Raw genomic sequence first — 26632 nt, 5'->3', positions numbered from 1 at the left:
AAGGAAACTGCAGAGAGTTCTAGGGTGATAATTAGCTCTTGAAACAAACAAACAAACAAACAAACAAACCATGTGTGTATCTTTTAAGTAAGAGCCAAGACATGGGCTGGAGAGATAACTCAGTGGTTAAGAGCACTGACTGCTCTTCCAGAGGTCCTGAGTTCAAATCCCAGCACCCACATGGTAGTTCACAATTATCTGTAAATGAGATCTGATTCTGATGCCCTCTTCTGGTGTGTCCGAGGACAGCCACATTGTGCTCATATATAATAAATAGATCTTAAAAAAAAAGGGGGGGGGGCTGGAGAGATGGCTCAGCGGTTAAGAGCACCCGACTGCTCTTCCAGAGGTCATGAGTTCAATTCCCAGCAACCACATGGTGGCTCACAACCATCTGTAAAGAGATCCGATGCCCTCTTCTGGTGTGTCTGAAGACAGCTACAGTGTACTTATAATAAATGAATAAATCTTTAAAAAAAAAAAAGAGTCAAGACATAACCTCTGAAAGAGCCAGCTGTCATCTGGGAAGACAGTGAGGAAGAAAGAAAGAAAACAGATTTCTAAGTACACTGCAAGACTCTTCTCAGCAGTCTGCAGAGTCAGTCCCATCTGATTCCTCACCTGGATAATTTTATCTGGGAAGGATTATGGTAGAACTTAGTGCCTAAGAGTCAGATAGGCTCCCTATGGGCGGTCAGTTCCAGTTCTGTCCATCCAACGAACTCCATCACCTTCCTTTTGCCATGTTTGGAAGTTCTCAGATAAATGTGGCCTGACCCTAAAGGACCATCTGTGGGGAGGACACCACCGCACCACCACAGCAGACACAGCATGAGTGAGTGAGCAGCACGGGTATCAGTGTCACCAAGGAGCAGGGGGGACACCCAGTTCCCAGTGGCACTGTCAGGGATAGCTCCCAAAATGACACGATTCTTGAATTGAGGGTTGAGGGTTGAGTACAAATTAGTATGGAAAACACGAGAATAAAAACAAAAACAAACCGATCAACATCAATAAACCCCTAGAGGGCGCCACTTCAGCCCATTCCAAAGCAGTGCAGTGGACTGAGAGAGGAACAGTGTCAGGGATGGGGGCAGGGGACCTCAGCTGAACAAGGTTAAAAAGTGACAGGATCAGAATTGGAGCTTACAATAACCATTCTACAGTGGAAGGAGGCGAGAGAGAGCGGGGGGCAAATTAAGAGGCTCCCAAGGCACAGATAATAAGGGGGTGAATTTCACAGCATCTGTTAAAGGAAAGATGGAGGGGCTCAGTCATGTGCTGGGGTCCACTGAGGAAAAGCAGAAGGATGAGGCCAGAGGTGTTCCAGGCGCCCCTGACAGGAGGCTGTGGGAGGCTGAGAAACAATACAAAATGGCAGTGCGGGGGGTGGGGGTGGTAGGGGAGGCATGGCGGGGGCAGGGGGGTGCGGGGGCGGGGGGACAATCCTTTCTTCCCTTGACAGCACTGAGGATTGAATCTAGGACCCTACAGAAGCTAGGCAATGCCCTACCTGCACGCTGTGCCAGCTCTGATCTCATTTTGGCATCGAAGGTCTTCTACTTTGTTTTTCGGGGATTTTTTTTGTTTTGTGGTTTTTTTTTTTTTTTTTTTTTTTGTTGTTGTTGTTGTTGTTTTTTGGGTTTTTTTTGCTTTCAATAGTTTGAGCAAAACGTGTCCAGGTAGAGTTTCCAGTGTGTTTGTCCTAAGATTTGCTAAGATTCTGGAGTCTAACTCTGTTCCAAGTTGGGAAAATTTTCAGGTTTTATCGTTTATAAACAAACAAACAGGCTCAAAGACCTATTAGCTTCTCTTCATTGTGGATAGCAACTAACACATGTTTAAGATTTTGCTACTTAGGCTGGTGAGATGGCTCAGTGGTTAAGAGCACTGGCTGCTCTTCCAGAGGTCCTGAGTTCATTTCACAGCAACCACATGGTTGCTCACAACCCTCTGTAGTGGGATCTGATGCCCTCTTCTGGCATGCAGGTGTATATGCAGATAAAGCACTCATTAAATAAGTATATAATTTTTTAAATTTATTTATTTTTATTTATATGAGTACACTGCAGCTGTCTTCAGACACACCAGAAGAGGGCATGGGATCCCTTTACAGATGGTTGTAAGCCACCATGTGGTTAATGGGGAATTGAACTCAGGACCTGTGGAAGAGCAGTTAGTGCTCTTAACCACTGAGACAACTCTCCAGTCTCTCTTGATGAGTCTTTATAATTCGTCAACTTTTCCACTTGTCAACTTCAGTCTTCTTGGAATTTCATCAAGTTGATCTCCTTATTTCTGATACTTAAGTAGTAAAATTAGAAGCAATGACTGGGGACCTAAATTATAGGCATGAACACTATTCAACAGAAAGTGCAATACAATGCAAAGCAACGTGATAAAAGGTCAGGAACTTGAAGGAGAGCTGGCAGGGGTACACATCTGCAGATGTTTGGAGGGAGGGAAGGTATAAGTATTGTAATTATAATCTCAAACTTAAAAACAACTTAAAAATGCAAAGAGGATTGGTCTGTCCCCGGAGCCTGAGCCGAGAAGAGTGAGAAAACACTTTAGATCTTATTTTCGTTCACTTCTCCTCCTCCTCCTTCTCCCCACTCCTCTTCCTGGCTGGAGGAATGGCTCAGTGGTCAGGAGCACTGAAAGCTCTTCCAGAGGGTCCGAGTTCTATTCCCAGTGCCCACATGGCAGCTCGCAACCGTCTGTAACTCCAAGATCTGACATCTTCACACAGATATATATGCAGGCAGAACACCAAAGCACATCAAATCAAACTAAACTTAATTAAAAAAACTGTCTTACTGTGACTTAAAAAGAAACGTTTCTGATCTTCTGCTGAGCCTTAGTCGTGAATATAATTCCTTTAGGCTCTCGAGCTGAGTCACTTTGGTCATTCTGAGGTCATTCTAATTTCAACTTGTATATCATCTGAAGTCAGTCTCCATTGGTTTCTTCTCGCTGGGATATGTCTGGGTGCAGTTTTCCGTCTCTGACTGACTAGTGATTTAGGACTGTGATCTTCATAATCTCCACAGTGACTACTACAGAGACTGTAGTTTCTGTTACATCCTCCTGGACTCTGGAAAGCTCATTCCTGGGAAGAGAAAGCGAGCCACCAGACGAACTGATTCGGAGGCACACCATCACCATCTGAAATCATGTCAGGAAACTTAATGAACATAACAGACCAAGGAGAGGATGTGACTCTCTCACCTGGGCCCCACAAAGTGACAAGAGAGCTACAACGGCGGATTCTACCACAACCTATGATATACCTGGTGTGTGCATCATGGACCATGGACACCACCCCCACACACACTGTTTCTGAAGCTCTGGCTCAGCTCAGTCTCCTGCTGTTGACGTGACCATTCAACTGCTTGCTTGTCCAGACCAAAGCAGCCATTTTTGCTCCAGACCTGGCTTGACCTTTCACCCCAAGTGTCAACGCACTGTGTCTTGTCAGCTTACTCTCTAATGTCTTTAGATTATTTTTCTCCTACAGAGTTAGTTCATCAGTATCATCTGAGAAAAGTTAAACCATTTTGGTCTACTCTGCTGCTAACAAGCATGCCACTCTGGGTTCTCAATAAACATTTGTTGAATAAATTCAAGTGCATACTTCCTATTTCTAATTGGCCTCTAGTGGGTTTGAAAGACCCCCAGAGCGGGGAGACCCTCACTCAAGTCTTGGGATGATGTGACCCCCCCAAGAACTCACGTGAGACCATCTTTGCTGTAATAAACATGAGGTTTATTGATAGGAACCAGTGCACTGGGGTCGAGACTCATATCCCATGCAGGGGCACAGGAGTTCGACCCCCAGAGGCTGGGAGAAAGGGTATTTAAAGGAAGAAGCCACAACCCAAGGGGGCAGGGATGGTATCGTTGGGAAATCACAAGGAGAAGCTTCCTGTCTCTTAAGATTGCTTAACTTTATGGTCCGATAGTTCCTAGAAGCTTCCTACTTCTCAAGGTTGTTCTCTTAAGATTTTAATCTAACCTTATGGTCAGCTAGTTTCTGGAAGAAGCTTTCTGTTATCTTTACTAGGTCTGGAATCGCATGTCTAAGGACCTTAAGTCCTTTTATCTAGTTCCTGGGAGAGCAGGCTCAAGAAATATGACCTTTTACTTACTTACAGGTAGAGGGCAGGGTCTGGAATTTGAGGTATTTAGGGCTTCTTAGGGGTGAGGTTGCATTTTTAAACTTCTGACTTTTTAGCTGCATTTTTTTATTCTTTCAGGTTCCACACACAGAATAAGCCAGGATTGAGCTGGGCCTCTGATTGTCTCTTTCCTACTACCCGCTTCCGGCAAACCTGCTCTTCTTCAAGCATCTTTCTGTCTGTCTGTCCATCTATGACTATACCTATGTATGCCTGTCAATCATCTTCCCCATGTGTCTCCACATTTCCGTTTACACACAGGCCTTTCTTGACATGTCAGAAGCCAGCCCTTCCCCCCTCCCCCCAGCTCTGCAGCTGGCTGGCCTTGCACAGCTGGCCCTTCACCAGCACCCACCTGGCTCATAATTCTTACTCGGGCATCATTCTCAGTCCTTTTTTGGATGATACTTCCCTGACTGTTTGCTATGAAGTGAATATAATCTATTGTCTCCTTTTCCACCACCTCTCTCTTTACTCTCACTTTTTTCTATTGAACTGGTTTGCTGTCAATTACAGGTCTGCTTTTAGTTTCTCCCTTCCCAAAGTGTAAGCTCGCTGAGACATGGCCTTTTCAATGCTGTGCCCCAGGCCCGAGGAAAGAGTAGGTGTTCAGTAAATATTTTTCTAATTAAATGACCACTGAAGCTACTTGAATTAAGAGGGCGAATTGCTGGGTGTGGTGGCCCACACCTTTTCTGTCAGGGCCCTCAGAGCAGAGCTCTGTGAATTTCTAGGCCACCCTGGTCTACATAGCAAGTTCCAGGTTATGGATACATAGCGAGATCTTGTCTAAGAAAAAGGAGAATGGGTTGGGGATTTAGCTCAGTGGTAGAGCACTTGCCTAGCAAGCACAAGGCCCTGGGTTCGGTCCCCAGCTCTGAAAAAAAGAAAAGAAAAAAAAAAGAAAGAAAAAGGAGAATTCGGGGTGGGGTGGAAGGGGGAGAGAGAGAGAGAGAGAGAGAGAGAGAGAGAGAGAGAGAGAGAGAGAGAAAATATATCCTGGTGAGGGAGGAACAAGGTCTTATAATATGGACAGAAGCCACACAGCCAAAGGTCTAGGGGAAATTAATGTCATGAAAGCCACAACCCATAAGGAAGATGTAAAATATTCAGAAGATTGGCTGAAGCGGAAACTGTAGTGGCCTTGGACTGTTACTGATTTGGTGACTTTAGGTATGACATTTATTTTGGTGATGCTGCAGAAAAAAAAAACAGACCACAGTGGGATATGACGCAAGCAGCCAACAGAGACACGTGGCCAGGGGCTGGAGGAAAGGGCAGGAGGGAAGTCAGGCTGAAGCTGTGAGAATAGACTAGGGAGAGGCAAGAATGGAAGTGATAATCTCAGAGGAAGAGGCATGGAAGGAGGCTCAGCTTTCTGTTTCTTGCAGGGTCAGGGCTGCTACATATGGCTGGTACTGTCTATGCCCTAGGCCAGCTCTAGACCAACAGGAACCCTCTGTTCTCCAAGTCACAGCCCTGGAAAAGAGACATGGTTTTCTAATGTAGTACAGAAGGCATTACCTCTGGCAAGGGCATGCCTGCTGGAGGGTGCCATTTCCTACAATCTAGGGTAATGGCCTTATTTAGAATTCATATGTTTTAGGTAAATAATGATGCGGATTCTAGTGAAATATTCCTTCTCCTCCTCCTCCTTCTCCTTTTTCTTCTCTCTTCCTCCTCCTTTTCCTCCTTGTCTTCTTGAGATAGGGCTTGTGTAGCCTTGGCTGTCCTAGAGCTTGCTTTATAGACCAGGCTGGCCTCAAACTCAGAGATCTGCTTGCCTCTGACTCTGCCTACTGATTGCTGTGATTAAAGGCAGTTGCCACCATGGCTGTGTTCTTTTATTTTTCTTAAACATGTTAGGCATATGTATGCGCTGAACCATTCCATCTGCCCTCTTTAAGAACTTTTGATTGACATCTTCGGTTGTACATGTTAATAAGAGTTCAATATAGTCATTATCTCCATTTTTTTCTGCTACTTAACTCATTAACATGGTCTTGATAGTTTACGAAGGGTGATGGTTTATTAAACTCATGATTCTGCAGGATAAGGAGGTTCAATTTCAAGGTCTGAGTCAGGTGCTGGTCTTCTTGTTGATGGGATTCTGCAGAATCCTGATGTGAAACAGGACATCACGTAATGAGAAGGGACTGTCCAGCACAGAGGGACAAACTGGCTTCTAGAGACCAAGAGGAGCCATAATTCATGACTTCATCAGTTCCTGAGGGTAGAAACCTCACAGCCTAATCACCTGCTAAGGTTCATCTGGCCCAACTCCTTACAACTTCCAATAGGAACTAAAGTTCAACTAAAGTTTAGGTGGGGACATTCAAAGCACACCAGTGTTTTCATGTCTTTTCACGATTTTCTAGGGTGACTCTGCACAACTTTAGATTCGTGTGAGGGGAAGAGCAGACACCTAAACTCTTTGTATAGTGACCACTCTTCTCTGTGTAAGGGAGAAGGAAGGGCAAATGTGTCAGAGACAGCCCGAGTTCTGAGCTTCCTGTTCCACATCAGATACCTACACCTAGGAGCAGATGGGGTCAGTGGGAGGTGGGGGAGGGATGAGCTAGGATTTCATGTGTGGAACTCTGTCTTACTGGAATTTACTAGGAAAGGAAGAACAAAAGCTAGCCCTGCTGTGGCTTCTGAGGTGGGGGAGGGATGAGTAATTGTCCATGGACTGGATCCATCAAGGAAGACAAAAAAGCTTTTCTATAAACTTAAGTCTCAGGGGTAGCAAGGAGACATTACTGAGGAAATACAGGCCTGTTGAAGCTACTGTCTCTCTGCTGAAGTGATCTCTGCTAGAGAGAAGAATCTATGCTAGAACTAAAGACCCCACCTGCATGCTGTGTTCTAGTAATGGAGAATGGCAAAGTGTGTATCTTTGATAGTAAGATAGAGATCTGGGTGGTCATATGTGGTAGCCCACACCTGTACTCCTAGCACTTGGGAGACTGGGGACCAAAAATTCAAGGCTGGTTCGGTCTACATAATAAGACTGTCTTAAAATCTTATTATATATTACTTGTAATGCTTAATTGTAGCTGCTTGTATTCTAATGCTATGTTCCCCCCAGAAAACTGTTTGCATGAAAAAGTCTGTGTAGCTTCTGGAAACCTGCCCCCACTTGGTTCTGATAAACTTGCCACCAGCCAACAGAGGTCAGATGGGGGTAGAGGGGGTAGGGGTGTTCCCGGGCTTGGGACCCGGGGGTGGTGGGAGGAGGAGGAGGAGAAGGAAGGAGAAGGGAGATCTGCCATGCTGGGAGAGTGTGAAGGAGGGGAGAAATGCTATGTCTGAGAAGAGTGGAGGACAGAGAGGTGTAGCCTCCATGTGAAGGAGCTCGGAAGTATGGATGGGGAGGCAGTGGAGGTTAGGCTGCAGCCCAGCTACTGTGTGGTTTTATGCATATGTGTGTGTGTGCCTTTCATTCGGGAACATAAACCATTGAGGCAGGTAGCAAACTGGCCATCGGGATTTATTAATTTAAGAAAATTACTCCATTTTTATACCATATAATGTCTTCAGATATTATTACATATGGTGTAATATTTAAAGTAACAATAGAGATAGCTAAGAACAATACACAGAAGAAAAAATAGATCAGTAACAGCAGCAGCAGCAGCAACAAGAGTCCATGGCTGTTGCAACTGTTGCTTATCTGTGCAACCGCACTTCTGGGCTTTTCGATGGCTAAAAGCGGTTAGTGCATTTACAGACATTTTCATATTCTTTTTTTTTTTAGATTTATTTATTTATTATATATAAGTACACTGTAGCTGTTCAGACACACCAGAAGAGGGCATCAGATCTCATTACAGATGGTTGTAAGCCACCATGTGGTTGCTGGGATTTGAACTCAGGACCTTTGAAAGAGCAGTCAGTGCTCTTAACCACTGAGCCATCTTTCCAGCCTCATTTTCATATTCTTAATCATGTGTGACACAGAGAGGTAAAGTGACTTGACCCTGGTCACGTTACAAGTCATGACAAAAAGACAGCAAATGAACATGGTTTCCTATGAACCCAAGACCACTGACACCACACACACCTTCCTGTCTGGGTTGCATTCTCCTTCAGCTTGAAGCCAAGGAAAACATGACAAAAGGGGGCTGTCTCTCACAACTTATTTTTTAGAAAAAGATTTGTATTTTTTTTTAAAGATTATTTCATGTCTGTGAGTAACTGTCACTGTCTTCAGACACAGCAGAAGAGGGCATCAGATACCATTATAGATGGTTGTGAGCCACCATGTGGTTGCTGGGAATTCAACTCAGGACCTCTGGAAGAGCAGTCAGTGCTCTTAACCGCTGAGCCATCTCTCCAGCCCAAGATTTGTATCTTTAATCGTATGAATGGGGGTTCGTGCCCATGAATGTAGGTGTTGAGTAGGCCATTGAGAGCATCAGGGAGGTTCAGATGCTTGGTAGCTGCCCAACATGGGTGCAGGGGAACTGAACTTAGGTCCTCTCCAATATAACGCTTAACTGCTGGGCCATCCCTCCAGCCCAAGCTTTCAGTTTGTAAAGTGAATAGCTTCTACAACAAAACTTACATCCGAGGCTGTCTTGCCTCCTGTGGCGTTCACTACGGTCTACTGCCCACATTTTCCTTTGGAGTAAACGGCTTGAGCTTCCTAGCAGCAGGAGCTCTGGCTCTTCACAGAAGCAGTCCATTAATTGGTTAACCGATTAGGAGTGGGTGAGGGCTACCCTAGAGCTAGAGGTCCTCCTATGGGATTGCCTAGGGCTCCCAGAGCAACTGCCATCCCTGACTTCAGAGGACCTGAAACAGACATCTAAGTGAAGAGCCCATCAGGACCACAGAGAGCCTCTCAGGAGTAGCAGTTACAGAGGATGAGAATGGTGCTATGAAAATATCTATCAAATGTATTAGGGTCTCAAAGTGAGCCATGTGTCCTGTGTATATTTTAACAACACAAAGCTGTGAACCATATATGGTGATCTGAAGGTTTAATGGTCATCTTAGTTAGGGTTTTACTGCTGTGAACAGACACCATGACCAAGACAACTCTTATAAAAAAACATTTAGTTGGGACTGGCTTATAGGTTCAGATTCAGTCAGTATCCAGGTGGGAGCATGGTAGCGTCCAGGCAGGTATGGTGCAGGTGGAGCTGAGAGTTCTACTTCTTCATCTGGAGATTGCTATGAGGAGACTCCCTTCTAGGCAGCTAGGATGAGGGTATTAAAGCCCACACCCACAGGGACACACCTCCAAACAAGGCTACATCTCCTAATAGTGCCACTCTCTGGGCTAGGCATACTCAAACCACCACAATGGTTTAATGAAAGAATACATGAAGTGCGTTGAAGGATCACAACACACACATGATCTGTAATAAACTGCAGTCAGGGCTGAGTGCAGGTGTGTGTAATCCTTCATTTAGTCAGTTACTCTTTATTAGTACTTGCCAGGGTTAATGTGCTTATTTATTTTTTTCTTCCTCCATCTTCCCTGCAAACTTCCCCGTGGCACCATCACGATAATAAATAAATAAACAAACAAATAAATAATCAGGTATCAGATGCAGCCTGGATCCTGACTGCCACCTAGTGGAATTTTTGAATATTAATGTATCTAGCAATTGTTTTCAGTTAAATGGCTAAATATGGCCATATCAAATTAAGGGCTACTGGTCTTGAACATGTGAAACTCTGAAGCTCATTCTGTTTTTTGTAAAAACAGGAGTTGCTATGGTCTTGCTATTATCTTGAGAAGTTGTTTAGTACAGTGGTTCTCAACCTTCCTAATGTTGTGACCTTTTAATACAGTTCCTCTTGTGGTGACCCGACCCCCCAACCATATCTACCGGGGACCAGCCTCAGCTAGGGAGAGGGCCCTGAGGAAGGGGTGTTTGGGAGCTGTGGAAGAAATGACTCGGAGCTGGTGATGGATACAAGCTGATTTTCTCTGGAGATTTTCTCTCTTGCACACTGAAGTCCAGTCTTTTATTTTGCATAAACTACTTCCTTAGGAATTGCATATCAATTCAATCATTAACCACAGGTTCCCTTTTGATCCGCCCACAAATCATCATTTTATGACCCTTTTATGCCCCTTGATTCTGAAGACAGAGCCACAAGGCTGAAGCTGCAGAGTTCTGCTTGCTGAACTGGAACCTGACCCCACTGCTAATACATTATCACAGCTTTCTGTTTTCCAGCTCCTTCACTGTCTAAGCTTGGCTGTCCTGGAACTTGCTCGGTAGACAGACTGGAACTCAGAGATCTGTATGGCTCTGTCTCCTGAATGCTGGGATTAAAGGCATGTACCACCACCATACCTGGACCTAAGCTTTTCTTCACCTAGAATGTGCTCTGTCCCCGGCTGGCCTTAAACTCAGAAATCTGCTTGCCTTCGTCTCCTGGGATTAAAAGGTGTGCACCACCTTGCCTGGGCCTAAGCTTTTTGAGGCCACTATTCCTCAAGATCTGGATCGAAAGCTTGTGTCTTCCAGCCTTAAGATTTGGGTCACAAATGTGCCCTCTATTTCTGGAGTGTGGAGAGCTTTTGGGGCCCTTGGCAGGAATTTGACCTTGGGCTCAGCCAGGGAAGTAGGCTCAGGTATCTTGGCTATCTCGATAAGCGCTTAGAAACATTAATCACGGACTCTGTTTATTGTCTCACTTATTCCCTTATCCTAGGACTGGCCTTATTACCTGCATGTAATTAAAATGGTAAAAAAGCAGACTAGGAAAAAAATAAACCCACCACAGCCTCAGAACTGGCTGGGGTTACGCTACAAGGTTGTTTGATTGTCTATTTTCTTTTTAATCCTCACTCCTGACCTGGAGAACCTGTTGACTGACTGAGCTGGCTTGGTCCATCCAGGTAAAAGGATACTCTCGGGAGCTGTGACACAGAGGAACACAGTAACCCCACTTTCCTTTCCTTTTCTTTTGTCTTGTGTGCATTAGTGTTTGACTTGCATGTATCTCAGTGTGAGAGTATGAGATCCCCTGGAAGTGGAGACATAGGCAGTTATGAGCTGCCATGTGGTTGATGGGAATTGAACCTGGGTCCTCTGGAACACTAGCCAGTGCTCAACTGTAGGCTGAGTGGTTAAGCACCAGTGACTCGACTTCCAAAGACCATTTTAAGGAGTTGGAGAGATGGCTCAGCCTAGGAGCACTGATTGCGTAGCTCTTCTGGAGTACTGGGGTTTGATTCCCAGCATGTACGTGATGGCTTACAACCATCTGTAATTCAGTCGTAGGAGGTCCTCTGCCCTTTTTTGGTAACCGTGAGCACTGCATGCATGTGTACAGACATATGCAGGCAGAACACTTGTAGATATAAAATAAATTTAAAAACAGCCAGAGACCACCTTAAATAACTCCCTCCACCAAGTACTCACATTTTTCTACTAGCCTTCAAGGAGCTCCTAGTGTCCACTGACGCCTTCCCTGCCGTCTGACCCACCCTTTCTGTCCTTGGAGCTCCTAGTGTCCACTGCCTTCCCTGCCGTCTGACCCACCCTTTCTGTCCTTGGAGCTCCTAGTGTCCACTGACGCCTTCCCTGCCGTCTGACCCACCCTTTCTGTCCTTGGAGCTCCTAGTGTCCACTGCCTTCCCTGCCGTCTGACCCACCCTTTCTGTCCTTGGAGCTCCTAGTGTCCACTGCCTTCCCTGCCGTCTGACCCACCCTTTCTGTCCTTGGAGCTCCTAGTGTCCACTGCCTTCCCTGCCGTCTGACCCACCCTTTCTGTCCTTGGTTTCTGAGGACCACATACTCACCTGTAATCTCTCACTTTCTGTCTGCACTTACCAAGCAATCCCCCAGAGTGTTCCTCCAGTCTCCTTCTATCATGGCCAACGCACGTGCACATGGACAGGGACACACACACACACACACACACACACACACACACACACACACACACGTGAGAGGCCAAGTCCACTCCATCTTAAAAGAAAAAAGAGCCTGAGAACTTGACCTGCAGCTGAACCCACGCTACACCCAAGTAACCCACGGCTTGTCCTTCGCTCACACCCCAGAGTTATTCCTTACTACTTCCTAGCAACAGCCAATCAAAATTAGTCTGGTTGTTTCAGATGTACTTTCAGACTGTGATTGTTCACAGTCGCAGGGCACCTACCTTTCGGCTTTCAGCAGTCATTCAGTGAGATGCCTGCCAGGCTGAAACCCTCTTGCTTGCTTGACACTTCCTATAAAACCTTGATGCACTGAGGACTGGAGGCTGCTTCACCCTTCGGTCCTGCTGTGTCAGGGTCAGTGGTGAGCAAGCCTGAGCTTGAATGAGACCCTAGTGCGATTGCACTGGAGTCAGCTTCTTGGTGGTCTTTGGGGGCTCGTGAACAAGGCACAACCCATGCACATATGCATGCATGCACACGTGTGTGCACACACATATGCATAAAACCATTCCATCTGGGCTGGAGAGATGCCTCAGTGGTTAAGAGCACTGCCTGCTCTTCCAGAGGTCCTGAGTTCAAATCCCAGCAACCACATGGTGGCTCACAACCATCTGTAATGGGGTCTGATGCCCTCTTGTGGTGTGTCTGAAGACAGAGACAGTGTACTTATAAATAAATAAATCTAAAAAATACAAAACAAAACCATTCCATCTATTCTTCCAGGCTATGAATACTGTCCCCATATTTTCATTTTGAAAATTGTCAAATATATAGGAAATTAGAGGTTAGTCCATTAACTGTTATGTTATGTTACATTACTATAACATATATTAATGCTTTCCATTAAATTCACTATTTGTAAGCAGTTTGCTTTTTAAATTTCATGTGAACACTCATACATGTATATATATATATCTGCCTATACATGAGTTGTATAGACATTTTACATAATTTTTGTTGAGAGTGTCATGTAGCCTAGGATAACTTTAAACTCACCACATACCTGAGGCTGGCCTAGATTTCCTTCTCCTCATAACTTCACCAAGTGTTGGGATTATAGACATGTGCCACCACACCCAGCTATGCCATATAGTATTTTGACCACACCACTTGAAGGTATCCCTAAATGCCTAAGCACTGGCCTTTCCCTGAAGCAACTATAAAATACATTTTAATACATTTTACACCTAATAAAACTAGCAATTTAGCATCATATAATTATCAAATCCTAGCATCATCTAATATTGTTTATGTTCCAATTTCTATATCTGTGTGGATGTGTGTTGGCTTTGGTGCTAGGACCGTGTAATTGTCAGCAAGCACATTACCTCTGTGTCAATATCATCAGCCTGGCATGTCCACAATTTTTTAATTATCATTATTATTTTGGTTTTTTGAGACAGGGTTTCTGTGTGTCCTGAGTATTCTAGAATTCACTCTATAGACTATAGACTAGGTTGGTCGTGAATTCACAGAAATCTAACTGCCTCTGCCTCCCGAGTGCTGGGATTAAAGGTGTTTGTTCTACTGCGTGGATTGTCCACAATTTTTATAGCCTTATTTTTAAAAATTAAGATTGCAATGGCTATTCCTGGTTGTCAACTTAACTAAATCTGGAATGAACTACAATCCTGAATTGGAGGGCTCACCTGCGATCCAGATCTTGAGGCTGGGAGCGACAAGTTTCTGACCTGGATCTTGCAATGGAGATCTTGAGACATAGTGGCCATGAATCCCAGGAGACTAAGGCAAGGAGATCTCTGAGTTCAAGGTCATCTTAGGACAAGTCCCAGATCCAGACGTGGTGGTACACACATTTAGGCTGGGCCACACCTTGCTGGAGACCTACATTAGGACATTGAAAGAAGGAAGATCTGCTGCTCTTCAGCTGGCACCACCGTGTTCACCTTTTTCTCTTCTCATCGAAACAGTCCTTACTCCTTTTAATAGCATTATTTCCTATTCTTGCTGTGATAAAAGACCATGACCAGAGCAGCTTAACGTTTTTATTTTTAGCTTGTGGTTCGGGAGTGAGTCTCTAATGGCAGGGCAGAGGCAGCAGGCCGAGGGCATGAGAGCTGGAGTAATTTGTTGGGAGCTGGAACCAAACTGCAAACACAAAGCGAGAGCTCAAACTACAAGTGGTGTCCAGGGAGTACCTCTAAACCACTCCAAACAGCATTGGAAAGAAGACTTCAAATGGCCAGGGTGAAGGTAGGCATTTCTCATTAAAATTACGTTACCCTTTTGAGTATTTACGTCAAAAGAACACCACACATTCTGGATAGGTGGTTCTTTCCTGACGGCCATTCAGTGTTACGCTTATATTTCGTTTAAACTGAAAGGCTTGATTATCCTCATAGATGACAAGTTACTTCTTGTTGACCGTTACTTGGCCAAGAGGTCTCACCTAAAGTAAGGTCGTTTTACAATTACGAATGCTTAGGCTGATCACTGGGTAAGTGATCGCGAACTTTTCGTGGTAACTGTTTTTCTTTTGTGGGATATGCTTCATACTTGGGACACCTTGACAACCTCCCTTTCTCTATTTTCTTTCACCACGTGGCTTTTAGCTACCATGGGTGATGCCTACGCACCTGAAATGGTCACCGTTCCCATTCTATGGCTCAATCTATCTTTATTGGCTATATTTATTTTCTACACAACAAAACTTTCCTTCTCTTGACTTCAGGGTCTCGCTATGCAGCCTCAGTCTCAGATCTGCCTGTCTCTGCCTCCCCGTGAGACACAAGGAACGCGCCATCTCTCCCAACCCATTCGCAAATCTCCTTCTCATCGGGAACACCCCACAAGAGAGCTCCAGCCGCTGTTCCCACTACGAGGCGGAACTGACGTAAGACGAACCTGCCTTCTGCTCCTGGCGCAGCGCAGACACGCCACTTCCTGCCCGTTAGACCACACCCACTCCCCCTTCCGAAGCCGCAGTTTGTTCAAGAGGACGGCGTGGGTCACGTGATCGGGGTGCCATTTCGCGAGAGTTTGTACATCTCGCGGGATCTCGCTCGCCTTGTCTTTTCTTCCTGCCTGAGCCCGGCTTTTCTCCCCTCCCCCCTCGCCGGCGGATTTTTTCCTTTTCCGACCGAATCTCGTCGTGGTGGAAATTTCCCCTGCTGTAGCTGTCCCTGCCGCCGCTCGGCTCGCTTCCCCGACCCCTGCCCGCTGTCCCATCCCCAGTCCCACCCAAGGTAACGAGCCTCTGAAGGAGGGTCAGGCCTAGTCGGGCCTCAGGGCTGGAGTTGAGGCGGAGGCCTCAGCAGGGCCCGGCTCGGGCAGTGTGGGGAGCCAGCGGCTCTCGCACCCCCAGTGGGTGGCCGAAGCGGCGAACGTGGCCGTCCTGGGGAACCTGTCGGGTGGGGGAGACGCCCGCGCCGTTCCGACGAGGTCCTCTGTGAGGGTGCGGGGCTCGGCGGTTTCCATGGAAGCTGAGGTTTCCTGGTCCGAAATGATGGACGGAATGATGGCGGGCTCTGGGGTGCTGTCTGACTGGGAGGAGGGCTGGCTTGTCTAACCCCTCAGACTGGAAGGCTCGGCCGGGATTCCAGGCTTCCGGTGGGCCGGAATGTTCCGGAGGTGGTCCTCGGAGGACCCGTATGTTTAGTCTGCGTACACTTTACGGGACTTGTCGGTTCCCGAGGACGCCGAGCTGTGTTTGGCAAAAGGCAGGTTGCTAAGATGACCTCTGTGTGAAGAGTTTGTCTCCTGAGGAACTACGAACACCTTTAGTGGGATTGTAGAGAGAGGAGTTTGTGTGCTTAACTGAAGACGTTTTGTCTGTGTTAGTTTTCCTGATTTTGACTTTCTCAACTTTTAAGAAGTGTGTTGCAGGCTTTATTGTCCGGCCATACACTGCCTTCCCATAATAGTTAAAGGAAAAGCAGTTTTCTTTTTCTCCTTTTTTTTTTTTTTTTTACTAGCATGATTTTTGGGGGATCTTTTTTTGTATAGAATGTACCAGACATGTTTGCAGTCTTCAGAATTTATTGCCTTGAAGTCTGTGGATTGGCTAAAGCGGAATAAAGTAAAGATGATGGTGACGACTAAAACCACCTCAGTGTTGTAGCAAGAGTGGTTGAATTAGGTGGGTCAGACAAAGTTTTTTGTAATTTGGTACTTGACTCGCCTTAATGGGCCTTCATTTTCCTCAGATGTCAGAGGATCTAGCAAAACAGTTGGCCAGCTACAAAGCTCAACTCCAGCAAGTAGAAGCTGCTCTATCGGGAAATGGAGAAAATGAAGATCTGCTGAAACTGAAGAAGGATTTGCAAGTAAGTATAGGTGGACAGTTGTAGTTAATGTTATTTGAAAAGAATATTTGTCTTTTTCAAATTACGCATTCAAAATTCATAGGCACTCAAAGCATCTGTAAGGAAGGTGCTCCCACTTTGTGTGTGTGTGTGTGTGTGTGTGTGTGTGTGAGTGAGAGAGAGAGAGAGAGAGAGAGAGTGAGAGAGAGACAGATACTGAGGCTTCTAAAATTATTTCCTTCATTTGGTGTACGTCAGAATCACCGAAACACTCATGGTTTTGTAAATCTTGCGTGTGCTTATAGGATTTCATTAGAAGAAACCTTGTTACGGAAGGAATATGCTTTTATTTTAAAAGACTTGACAAGGAAACTTAGTTCAAAAGGGTAACATTATTAAGGGACTAATATACAATCGGACTAAGGTTCTTTTTAATGACACTAAATTATCTGAAAATGAAATACAGCCTTGTTTTTCAAATCTAATGGGGTATACCTTTTATTAAGAACACGCCATGTGTTAAGAGATGACATTCTGCCTATAAGAATGTTATATAGGTATTTGGATTTAAGAGTAGGCTTTGTAGTTGTTAAAGTAGTATGAAAAAGAGATTAACTTTTCATGAAACGTTTAGAAAGAACAAAACATCTAAGGACATGAGTTGGGAGTTCAGGACTTTAAATACCTGTTGCTTCTCAGAACACCAGATTAAGAAAAGTACCATATATAATTTATAAATATTGTATATGAAAACTTTGATCATAAGGATGCTCTTAAAATTCTGAACCTGATACTTCAGAAACTTTCAGGGTGTTTGATGATTTCTTGCTTATTCTGTGTCCCTTCTAAACAGTCACTCCTTATCTTTTTATTAAAGATTTATTCATTTATTTCATGTATGTGGTTACACTGTTGCTGACTTCAGACACATCAGAAGAGGGTATGGGATTCCATTACAGATGGTTGTGAGCCACCACATGGTTGCTGGGAATTGAACTCAGGACATCTGGGAGAACAGTCAGTGCTAATGACCGCTGAGTCTTCTCTCCTTATCCTTTTGATGACTATTAACACCATTCATGTTATTTTGCCAGCTGTGAATGTACACCTTTAATCCCAGCCCTCGGAAGCAAAGGTAGGCAGAGCTCTTCTTGAGTTCCAGACCATCCAGGGCTGTATAGTAAGGCCCTGTTTCAAAGAGAACCCCACCCCAAACACACACACACACACACACACACACACACACACACACACACACACTTTCTAATGTAACTTTAATACATTTGGGATTCTGAAAGATCTTACCTATAATTTAAAATGAGTTGGACATTTAGACTTACAATAAAGTATATGTGGTGTTTTCCTTTGTTTTAATGCAGGATAATTTTACTTTGAAAAATACTGTCCCTTCAGTGTTTAGAAGCCAGGCCTATGGAGTGCATGTGCCATTCATTAGAGGTACTTAGGAAACTATTTCTCCCACTCCCAGATCGACTGTTCTGTAAGCAGAAACCCAGTGTTTGCTGCCTGCCCATTTGATTGCTCATCTGTACTGAGTGCGTGAAGGTGAAGTGACAGACTAACCTGCCTCATCTACCTTCTGTGACTTAAAAGTAGTCCTTTGTTTTCTTTGAAGAAACAACACTTGTCTGTACTTCGTGGGCAGTGGAAGGAGAGGTCTCTGTAGAAATGGTAGAGGGAGCCCAGTTTCAAACACTATTACTACCAGGTCTTTCTAAATGTTTCTAGGGTAAATAATTATCTTTGGAGTATGGAGTCAGCTATCTTGATAGGAAGTCTATAATGGAAAGTATGACAGGCAGAAACCCTTAGGTTAGACCCAGTTTTTAACCTAAAAGACTTATCTAGGCCTCAGTTAATAATGATCTGGTGGCTGGAGATACAACCGCTTAGAATATACAGGCCTTATGGTTTAATTCCCAGCACTGAAAAATAAAGTCAAAACAAAACACAAAAAGCAAATCAGGCAGAGGTAGTAGGCAAATCTCCGTGTTTGAGGCCAACCTGGGCTACATAGAGTTCCAGGCCATCCAAGGTGACACTAAGATCTAGTTTCAATTAAAAAGCAAACAAACAAAGCACTAATGACTTTGAAGTCATTTGTTTACAAAAGTATCTTCCTTTCTATAGCTAGTTAGAATAGCAGTGTGTGGTAGAGCTTGCTTTTCTGATGGTGAACATGATCCAGTGCCACAGCCACTGCTACAAGTAGCCACTGGATAATTAAATAGGGCTAGGATAATTGAGGGGCTAATTTTTAATTTTTTTGTTTTAAATAGCTATAGTTGATTAAATATTGGATGGTACAGGTTTACAAGTTTAAGTACTAAGAATACCTTAAGTAGTGTCAGTATAGAATAGTTTATCTGACCAGTCTTCATTATTTTTTTCCTCTTACTGTATTATGAAAAGTTTGGTTTTGATTACCAGGTGTGGTTTGAACTTAAAACTATTGGAAGATGGAAATCATTTCTTAAGATAAGGTAAAATTACAGAAAGTATTTGAATGTATGTTTCTGACCTAGTTTGCATTGAGACTAGAGAGTGACTTCTGTTTCCGTGTGGGTCTCACCTCCACCCATCTGCTCACTCCTTTGGGGACATAGATATACCTTGTGCCACTATTTAAATCCCGTCTGATTAGATTGGTTATTCAGCTTGTGGCCTCTGCATTTTTTTTTCAGGGGGACAGTATCAATAATGGCTTCTAATACCTTATGTATATTTTTCCAATAAAGTTTCCATCTTTCATATGGAATGATAAATTCAGGCAACACATTAGTCTTTTGAAGTCCCAATTGCACTTTTTTCGACTTAGAAAAGAAAGTAGATATAGTAAAATCAGGCTAGCCAGTTTGTTAGTTCCCTGGGCAGTCTATAGTAATCACAAAAGTCAATTTATTAGGCTGTATTGCTGAATAAACTGGTTCTAAAGGAGGCAGGGGTCAAGTCACTTGTCTCATATATTACAGTGGCTCTCTGCATCCCCGAAACGCCTTCCTTCAGTAAGCAGAGTGCTTGAGTGCACCCCCTTTGACCTGCTGCTATGTAGATCACAACATCTGATGCTTCCTGGAACTGCCGATAACTGTAACTGCTGCCCATCTGTCAGTGAAGGAGCAGTTTCAGAACTCAGACTTGGGGGAGGAAAAGTAATTAATGGTATGTACTTTCAAGAACCCCCTCATCCATAAAATAGTTTTTCTAATACTTTGCTCCATATACACATGTGAAGACAAAAGTTGAGAAGTTTCTTCATAAATTACTGGGAGGGACATGTAAGGTGACAGAGTTATAGGACAGCAGGAGAAAATGCTCTGGATTTTGTTGTTTACAGAAAGGGCCATCTTGGCACAGGGCTTGGAAGATTGTGCACAGCTTTTCAGGACTCTTTGAATGTTATGAATGTGGTGGGGAAATATTCTGTCATATAAGAGGTTCTCAACCTGAGACTTCTTACAGTAGAGTGCATATTTGTGCTTTAAATATATGATCCCTGGAAGGGGATGCAAATAGTGATAAAGACTGTGGGCTCTGAGCCAGGCCTGTCAGCTAATATCCCTGGCTCTGAAGGTAGTTAACAGAATTGGTTAAATTACAATTGTTTAATTAAAAAATATTTGAGGGTTACAGTTTCAACAGTGTTGGGGCACTTTCTGGTTTGCACAGGACCCGAGGTTCGGTCTTCACTGTGCAGAACTAAGCTGTGTGTCACCTCCTGTGACTTAGAGCAGGGGAAAGGTGACTACTTGGCCAAACTCAGAGGGGGTTTTTTGTTTTTTTGTTTTTTTGTTTTAATTTTCAACTCAAGTCTAGTTTGGTCTGTTTTGATTCACAAAGCTGACCCTTTAAGTATTTAATCTTTTTTCTTTTTTAAAGGTACAAATACTAGTTTTTCAAAAGTAGCCAGGAAGATTTAGAATCCTTAGGAGGGGTAATATTTAACTTTTCTTGGCTACTGAGCCAAAGAACCATTACAAAATCTCAGTGCGTGCCCAAAGGAAACTAAATAAGAATTTAATTTTGCTTTATTTGTCCTCAAACATAGATAGAATATGATGTTTTAAATGTAATATTGTGGTAAACCAGTAGGCAAGTTCTTTAAAAATTAGATAGTGGATAGTGTATATCTTCATTAGTGCAAGAATATAGCAGATGAGTAGTTAAGCACCTGTCTATATTATTTGTCAAGTTCTAAACTATTAAGTCAAAGACACAGAAGCCTGAATTAGAAAATAACTGCCACACAGGGGCATTATCTGCCTGTGTGAGTTTTATTTTCTGTAAAACCAAGCTGTGCTACTGTGCCTGATAAATAGGGTTAGGCTATTTTTAAATCTAACTTGATGTTCTCCCTTAAATGGGGTGAAAAATTACCAGTTTATTTATGCTATAGATTATTTTGGCAGAAATGTGTAAGTAGGGACTCTGCGTATTAATGAGACTGTTTCCAGTGTTTGAAGTCTTTGTAGAAGAGGTATATTGGCTACACAGTTGAGTGTTTCTGCCAAGAAATGCCTATAAAACTGTAGTTGCATGAAATACACATGGTAGTTGTAAAAGTGACCTTGAATCAAATTTAGTCTTATTTCTCATCTGTAGAGAAATCTATCAGTCACAAAAGGCATTTTAGAAATCCGATGTGGCTGAAACTTGCCTACTTTATTTCCAAGAAGTATTTACAGTTAAGTTGAAGATACCTATCTTCACTATTAGTCTATAATGTTCCTTAGCCTCTGTATGGGCATAGAAACAGTATTCCCAATATGACTAAGAACTGTATGTGTAACGAGCATAACTGTGTTGTGATATAAGACCTATCATTAAAAAAACCAAAGAATGTAGTTGGTAGTATTAAAGTACAAATGTACAGCTCCTGTTCTCTTTTTTAGGAAGTCATAGAACTGACCAAAGACCTTCTGTCAACTCAGCCTTCGGAAACTCTCACAAGTTCAGACAGCTTTGCTTCTACTCAGCCCACTCATTCATGGAAAGTAGGGGACAAGTGCATGGCCGTCTGGAGTGAAGATGGACAGTAAGTGTAGAGAACCACCCTCTAACTATAACCTGAGTTAATAAGGTGCAATGGTAAGACACTTCTGTTCAGTCTGCACTTTAATCATCTGTGTAGTGTGGTTCTTGGGTGGTTGCCATTAAGCTGCTTAATTTTAGGTTTAGTGTAAGTTTGAGGAGAAGAGTGGTTGGCTCCTAAAAGAAAAAAAGATGAAAGAATGTTTTCTAAAATGATGCGAATTGTTTTCTCAAAATTAAAAAGTGAATGACTGGTATTCTCATTGCACTCAAGTGCATGCATTGATATGAATCATTTAGGAATTGGCTTTTCTCAGAGATTTAGTACAGTGAGGGGATGTGTAAGACCTTTCTGTTAAAATTTAAATTAGGACTTTTAATACCAGGTGCCTTTTAAACCTCTCATTTTTGTTGAAAGGGCCATTTGATTGCAGAAGTTTATTTTAGAGACATGATAATTGTGTCACTGCAGTATAAGTCTTGTAGGCTGAGTACTAAATCTTTACTCACCTGCTTACAGCCATGATATCTTTACAGGTGTTATGAGGCGGAGATCGAGGAGATCGATGAAGAGAACGGCACCGCTGCGATCACCTTCGCTGTCTATGGCAATGCCGAAGTGACTCCATTGTTGAACCTCAAGCCTGTAGAGGAAGGAAGGAAAGCAAAAGAGGACAGCGGCAACAAACCCATGTCAAAGTAAGTGACTGTTTCCCCAGACTGGCAGACTGGCTGTGTGGCACAGGCACAGGCCAGCTCAGACTTCTCATTCTTAGCTTGGTTTTTTGAGTACTACTCCGGTTATAAGCAAGGGTCTCTATATCTGGCTAAAGCAGCTGACTAACTTGAAACTTAGAGTTTCCCCTGTTTGGGTCCTTGAAGTAATCTGCAAAGGTAATGCACGTAGGCTGGCTGCACTGAGCAGAGTTCAGTACTGTTTAACATTGTTGTGAACAACTGCATCAGCGTGTGTGCCCAGCTAAGGTGGAGACTGTACTTTACTGATGCAGTCAGTAAAGAGGATGCTAGTATTAAGAGCATCTGCTGTGTTTTTATAAGTCAGGTCCTAAGACTAAACAGTGAAGGCCATCTTGAAACTTGTTCCTGCTGAATCTATATTCAGAAAAGAACACATAATTGAGGAAGCCTTCTAGGGTTAAGGATATAGCTTAGGTGTGGAGCCTTGCCTGGCAAATATAAATTCTTAGGTCCACAAAAGAGGGACCGTAATTACCAGAAGAGTTTCCTTAGGAAAATGACATCTAAAGTAATGGTGGAAACAAGAGGTAGCAAAGTAAACAATGAAGGCATTGTGACATTGCTTTAGAGACATATTTGTGCCTGACCCTTCTCTAATTGATGTTGAACAAACTTAACATCTGCCTCATCTGTGAAGTAAAATGTGTAACAGTTCTCGTACTGTTTGCTAAGTGTCTCCTCTAAAGAGCACAGAAGCACTTCTGATTTTAGCAGTAACAGTTTTTTGGTAAAAATTTGGGACCATAGGTGGATAGACAGATAACAGGAGACAAAGTTCTGAGTCTGTGTGCTTTGCGTGCGTGCGTGCTTGTGTGATTTTTTTCAAGGCTGAGCTGATAAATGTGTTTCTGATTTTGGAAAAATTTCCAAAATGTAAGTTGGTACATAAATATACTTGAATTTAGAAAAATACCACTTATTAAAATAACTTATTTAAACACCTTATTTAAAAATCATATTTTAAAACCTTGTTTAATCTAATTTCTTGTTTCACTCTTGCTTTCTGTATTAAAAAACAAAACAACCCCACACATTCAGGCTGTAGGTTGGTTATTTGGTGCAGGGAGTCAGGATTTGTTCCTTTTAAGAACCTTCCATTTCATCGGTTGCTGTTAGTAAGCAGAGATCATTGGTAGCTTAGGCCCTGGTTATACTTAGAATCCTACTTTTGACAATTCAGGTTTCTGCTGTTGGCCTTGAGGATATGGGTAGGCCATTCATTTCTCTGGTCCTGGTTGCTCTCTTCGTCCAGTGTAGATGAAACAGTTTATATTCATTAAATCACTTCATACAGTTTCTCCAGGTGTTACATACATTACAGCACTATTTTTAGAAATTGGTAAAGGTTTTGCCAGCCATTACAGTGTATGTATACAAAGTTTTTGTTGTCATATTTGGGCAGAGTCATGGTCTTGGCATGCTTAACAAGAATGTTCTACCACTGAACTCTACCTTTTTCTGAAAGAACATGTCTTAATAGTATTCAGTGAATGGCATTGTTTATTTTACATTGATTTATTGTATAGATTCATGTAGACATCAGGACAGCTAAGGAATTGATTCTCCTGCTACCTTGTGGGCCCCGTGGTTAAACTCAGGTTAGCTCATGAGCTTGGACTGAGCTATCTCTCCTCAGTCCTGTTTTTCTTCCTTAAAGATGGGGTCCAGTGTATACTAGACTGGCCTCCAGGTTGGCAAGCCTCCTTTGAACTTCTGATCCTCCTGTTTCTACCTATAAGTATGCTATATACTACACCTAGACTTTGGCATTGATTTTTAATGAAAAGTTGTACTCTCATTAATAAAACTAGTTAGTTTGTAAGTTTTGTTTTTTTGCACCATTTCAAGGAAGTCATCTTGTAAATCTTAATAATTGACATTTACGTCTGTGTTTTCCACACAGAAAAGAAATGATTGCCCAGCAGCGTGAATATAAAAAGAAAAAAGCTTTGAAAAAAGCACAGAGAATAAAAGAGCTTGAGCAGGAGCGAGAGGACCAGAAGGTGAAATGGCAGCAGTTCAACAACAGGGCGTACTCGAAAAACAAGAAAGGCCAGGTTGGTACATCCCTCATCACTTTGTTGGTCTGAAAATGCAGCTGCCATGAAAATAACTTCAAAATGAAAAAGGAGGTGTAGATTTTCCAGAGGACATTATTTTAACCAATTCTTGATATATAATTAATCTTTGTCAGTAGTCATTAGGCACTTTTTGCAATAAAGCAGGCTTATGTAAGGAATTGAAAGACTGTTTGGTGCCTTCAGACCTTTCAGGAAATACACTGAGCTCTGCTCTTTAACATATTTCTATTCTGGGTTTCTATTTAAAGGAGTGTTTAAGTCCTTAATATGCTTTTTTTGCCTTGAAAATCACTGTAGAGTTCAGATATACAGATGACCTGACGCTCACCCATAGTTTAATTCTTCATTGCTGTCAGGGCAGCCAGGTCAGTGGATGTGGTTGCTGAAGAGTAGTGCTTCCTCCTGTCACTTTGTACCACAGCAGGTCTCACCATAAAATCCCTTACAGCCACAGTTGCTTTCATACCAAAATAGATAGCTCGCCCTTTAAATGACAAGTAAGCTTTCTATTGGTGGTAATATGTAGTGTGGTATTTTCTACAAGATAATTTTGTAAGCAATGAAACATGGAGTATATGTTATTAAAATTTTGTTAGAAAAAAATTTTTGTTAGGTTATATGTTACAGAAATTTGTTTTCAGAAACTGATCAGAAATGGTTTTGATTTTGTTCCCAGGTAAAGAGGAGTATTTTTGCTTCGCCAGAAAGTGTAACGGGCAAAGTCGGAGTAGGAACTTGTGGAATTGCTGACAAGCCCATGACACAGTATCAAGATACATCCAAATACAATGTCAGGCATTTGATGCCTCAGTAGTGAGAAACTGTTGGATTTCATCTCCGCAGGGCTTTACATTTACCTTTTTATCCTTATATTTTTCTAAAGGTAAATTATTTGTTAGATGAGTAAGGGAGATCCGTTGTTGTCATTGTTTGGCTTTGGTAGGATGAAACTTGAAGACATTTGATAACTGCTACCATGTAACTTTTCATTGCTACTCACCACAGCTTCTTCAGTATGTTGAACAAGGCAACTTTTCTAGCTAAGTGCTGCATAAGTCGGCACGTAGATGACTTAGGAACGTCAGGCCACTTAACTGATGTTGTGTGGACAGTTTGTAAGTCCTAACTTGGGATTTTCAGATGCTTTGCACTTGATATATTCCAACAGTGCAGTGGAAGGGACATCAAGGCAAAACGCCAGCCTGCTGAAGAGGGCTGCTTCCGTTTTACAACCTGGCACTGTCCAGACGAGCCCAAGTATAGGTTAATTTATAAACAGCAAAGTTTATTTTGAGGTTTTTTTCCTTGAATTGTTTCCTGGGACTATTAGGTCACCTCTACAATTGACTCACCTTGTATTTTTTGTCATTGAGTTTGAATTTTATATTAAAAAACCAAACAAACCATGTTTAGGATGTGCTCCCCTTCTCTGTTTATTTGGTGTTTTCCTTTGTTGACTTCACTTGTGGTAGTGCTACCCGTTTTGGGATGTGTAATGTTTATATGGGAAGACAAAGCTGATGTACAGCCCTGTATACAGTGTAGATACTATTTTTGTAAAAAACAGAACAAAACCAAAAAAAAAAAAAAAAAAACAAATCCAAGGCTAAATTAATGAACAAGAGTACTGAATGTCTTCATGATTACATTTTCCTGTATTTCTTGTGCATTAATCTGACCATAACTTCCCTGTATATTATGTTCATGTAGCTGAGTTTGTAATTTTTATTAACGAGATCAAGTTGCCAGCATTTGTTGGCATAAGTGAAGCACCACAGCTATCCCAAGTTGAGTTTAAACAAAACAAAGGTAGGGAAAAGGCCTTCCTGTTAATTGGAAGAAGATACTTTTTAGAGTGTGTGTTAATTTCAGTTTTGTATGTTTAACTTTAATAAATAAAGTCTGTACAATCTCCAGTGTGTTAACAAAGGGGTGCGATCTGCAGCTCCTGCCATCTGGTGGAGTAAGCCTTAGACGTGTACACAGAACTCCATGCAAAGAATGCTGAATCTGGTAAATGGTTCATAAATCTGTAGGAATTCCTTCATTGGGTATAAGAAATGGAGTCTTAAAGGATTAATTAATGGGCATGTATGAGATTATGTGTAAATTTCATTATTTTGTAAATTTTGTCTTGGTAAACTGAAATTTTATGGATAGTGGTGAGGTGAACTTTTTCCTTCAGGGTTTCGTCATGAATATGTAGGACAAAAAAAAGGCACGGGTTGCATAGAAAAGGGGCCACTTGGCTGCTGAGTAAAGTGTTTGCCTAAGGTGCTTACAGCAGTGAGACCCCCGCTACCAGAGACTTGTGGGGTAGAGGGTATTCAATCCCGAGAACTCCTAAATGCAAAGGTCAAAGTGGACTTAACAGTTGTA

At 42.7% G+C, this 26632-nt stretch overlaps 1 protein-coding gene and 1 long non-coding RNA gene across 13 annotated transcripts; one reads left to right on the top strand and one right to left on the bottom strand.

The window, feature by feature from the left end:
- Positions 1 to 2029: 2029 nt before the first annotated feature.
- On the bottom strand, positions 2030 to 15636 carry LOC147997155 (uncharacterized). The gene is made up of 3 exons (XR_015653598.1): positions 14962 to 15636; positions 13746 to 14205; positions 2030 to 3168 (listed from the first exon to the last, which is right to left on the bottom strand). It is a non-coding gene; the product is annotated as an uncharacterized LOC147997155 (long non-coding RNA).
- On the top strand, positions 15112 to 26163 carry Smndc1 (survival motor neuron domain containing 1). 12 transcript variants are annotated; one of them, XM_087644700.1, is made up of 10 exons: positions 15127 to 15302; positions 16263 to 16382; positions 17456 to 17496; positions 17851 to 17927; positions 18813 to 18865; positions 19355 to 19544; positions 21275 to 21417; positions 21951 to 22112; positions 24076 to 24229; positions 24930 to 25659. In XM_087644700.1, the coding sequence occupies exons 6-10, from the start codon at positions 19542 to 19544 to the stop codon at positions 25065 to 25067; spliced, it is 600 nt and encodes a 199-aa protein (XP_087500826.1). In that variant the 5' UTR covers positions 15127 to 15302; positions 16263 to 16382; positions 17456 to 17496; positions 17851 to 17927; positions 18813 to 18865; positions 19355 to 19541; the 3' UTR covers positions 25068 to 25659.
- The last annotated feature ends 469 nt before the right edge of the window (positions 26164 to 26632 follow it).

The sequence above is a fragment of the Rattus norvegicus genome, chromosome 1, assembly GCF_021556685.1.
Source record: "Rattus norvegicus strain SHRSP/BbbUtx chromosome 1, alternate assembly SHRSP_T2T, whole genome shotgun sequence".
Classification (NCBI taxonomy): Eukaryota; Metazoa; Chordata; class Mammalia; order Rodentia; family Muridae; genus Rattus; species Rattus norvegicus.
Note: the sequence above shows the minus strand (reverse complement) of the source record. Positions and strands in the feature narration are given on the sequence as shown.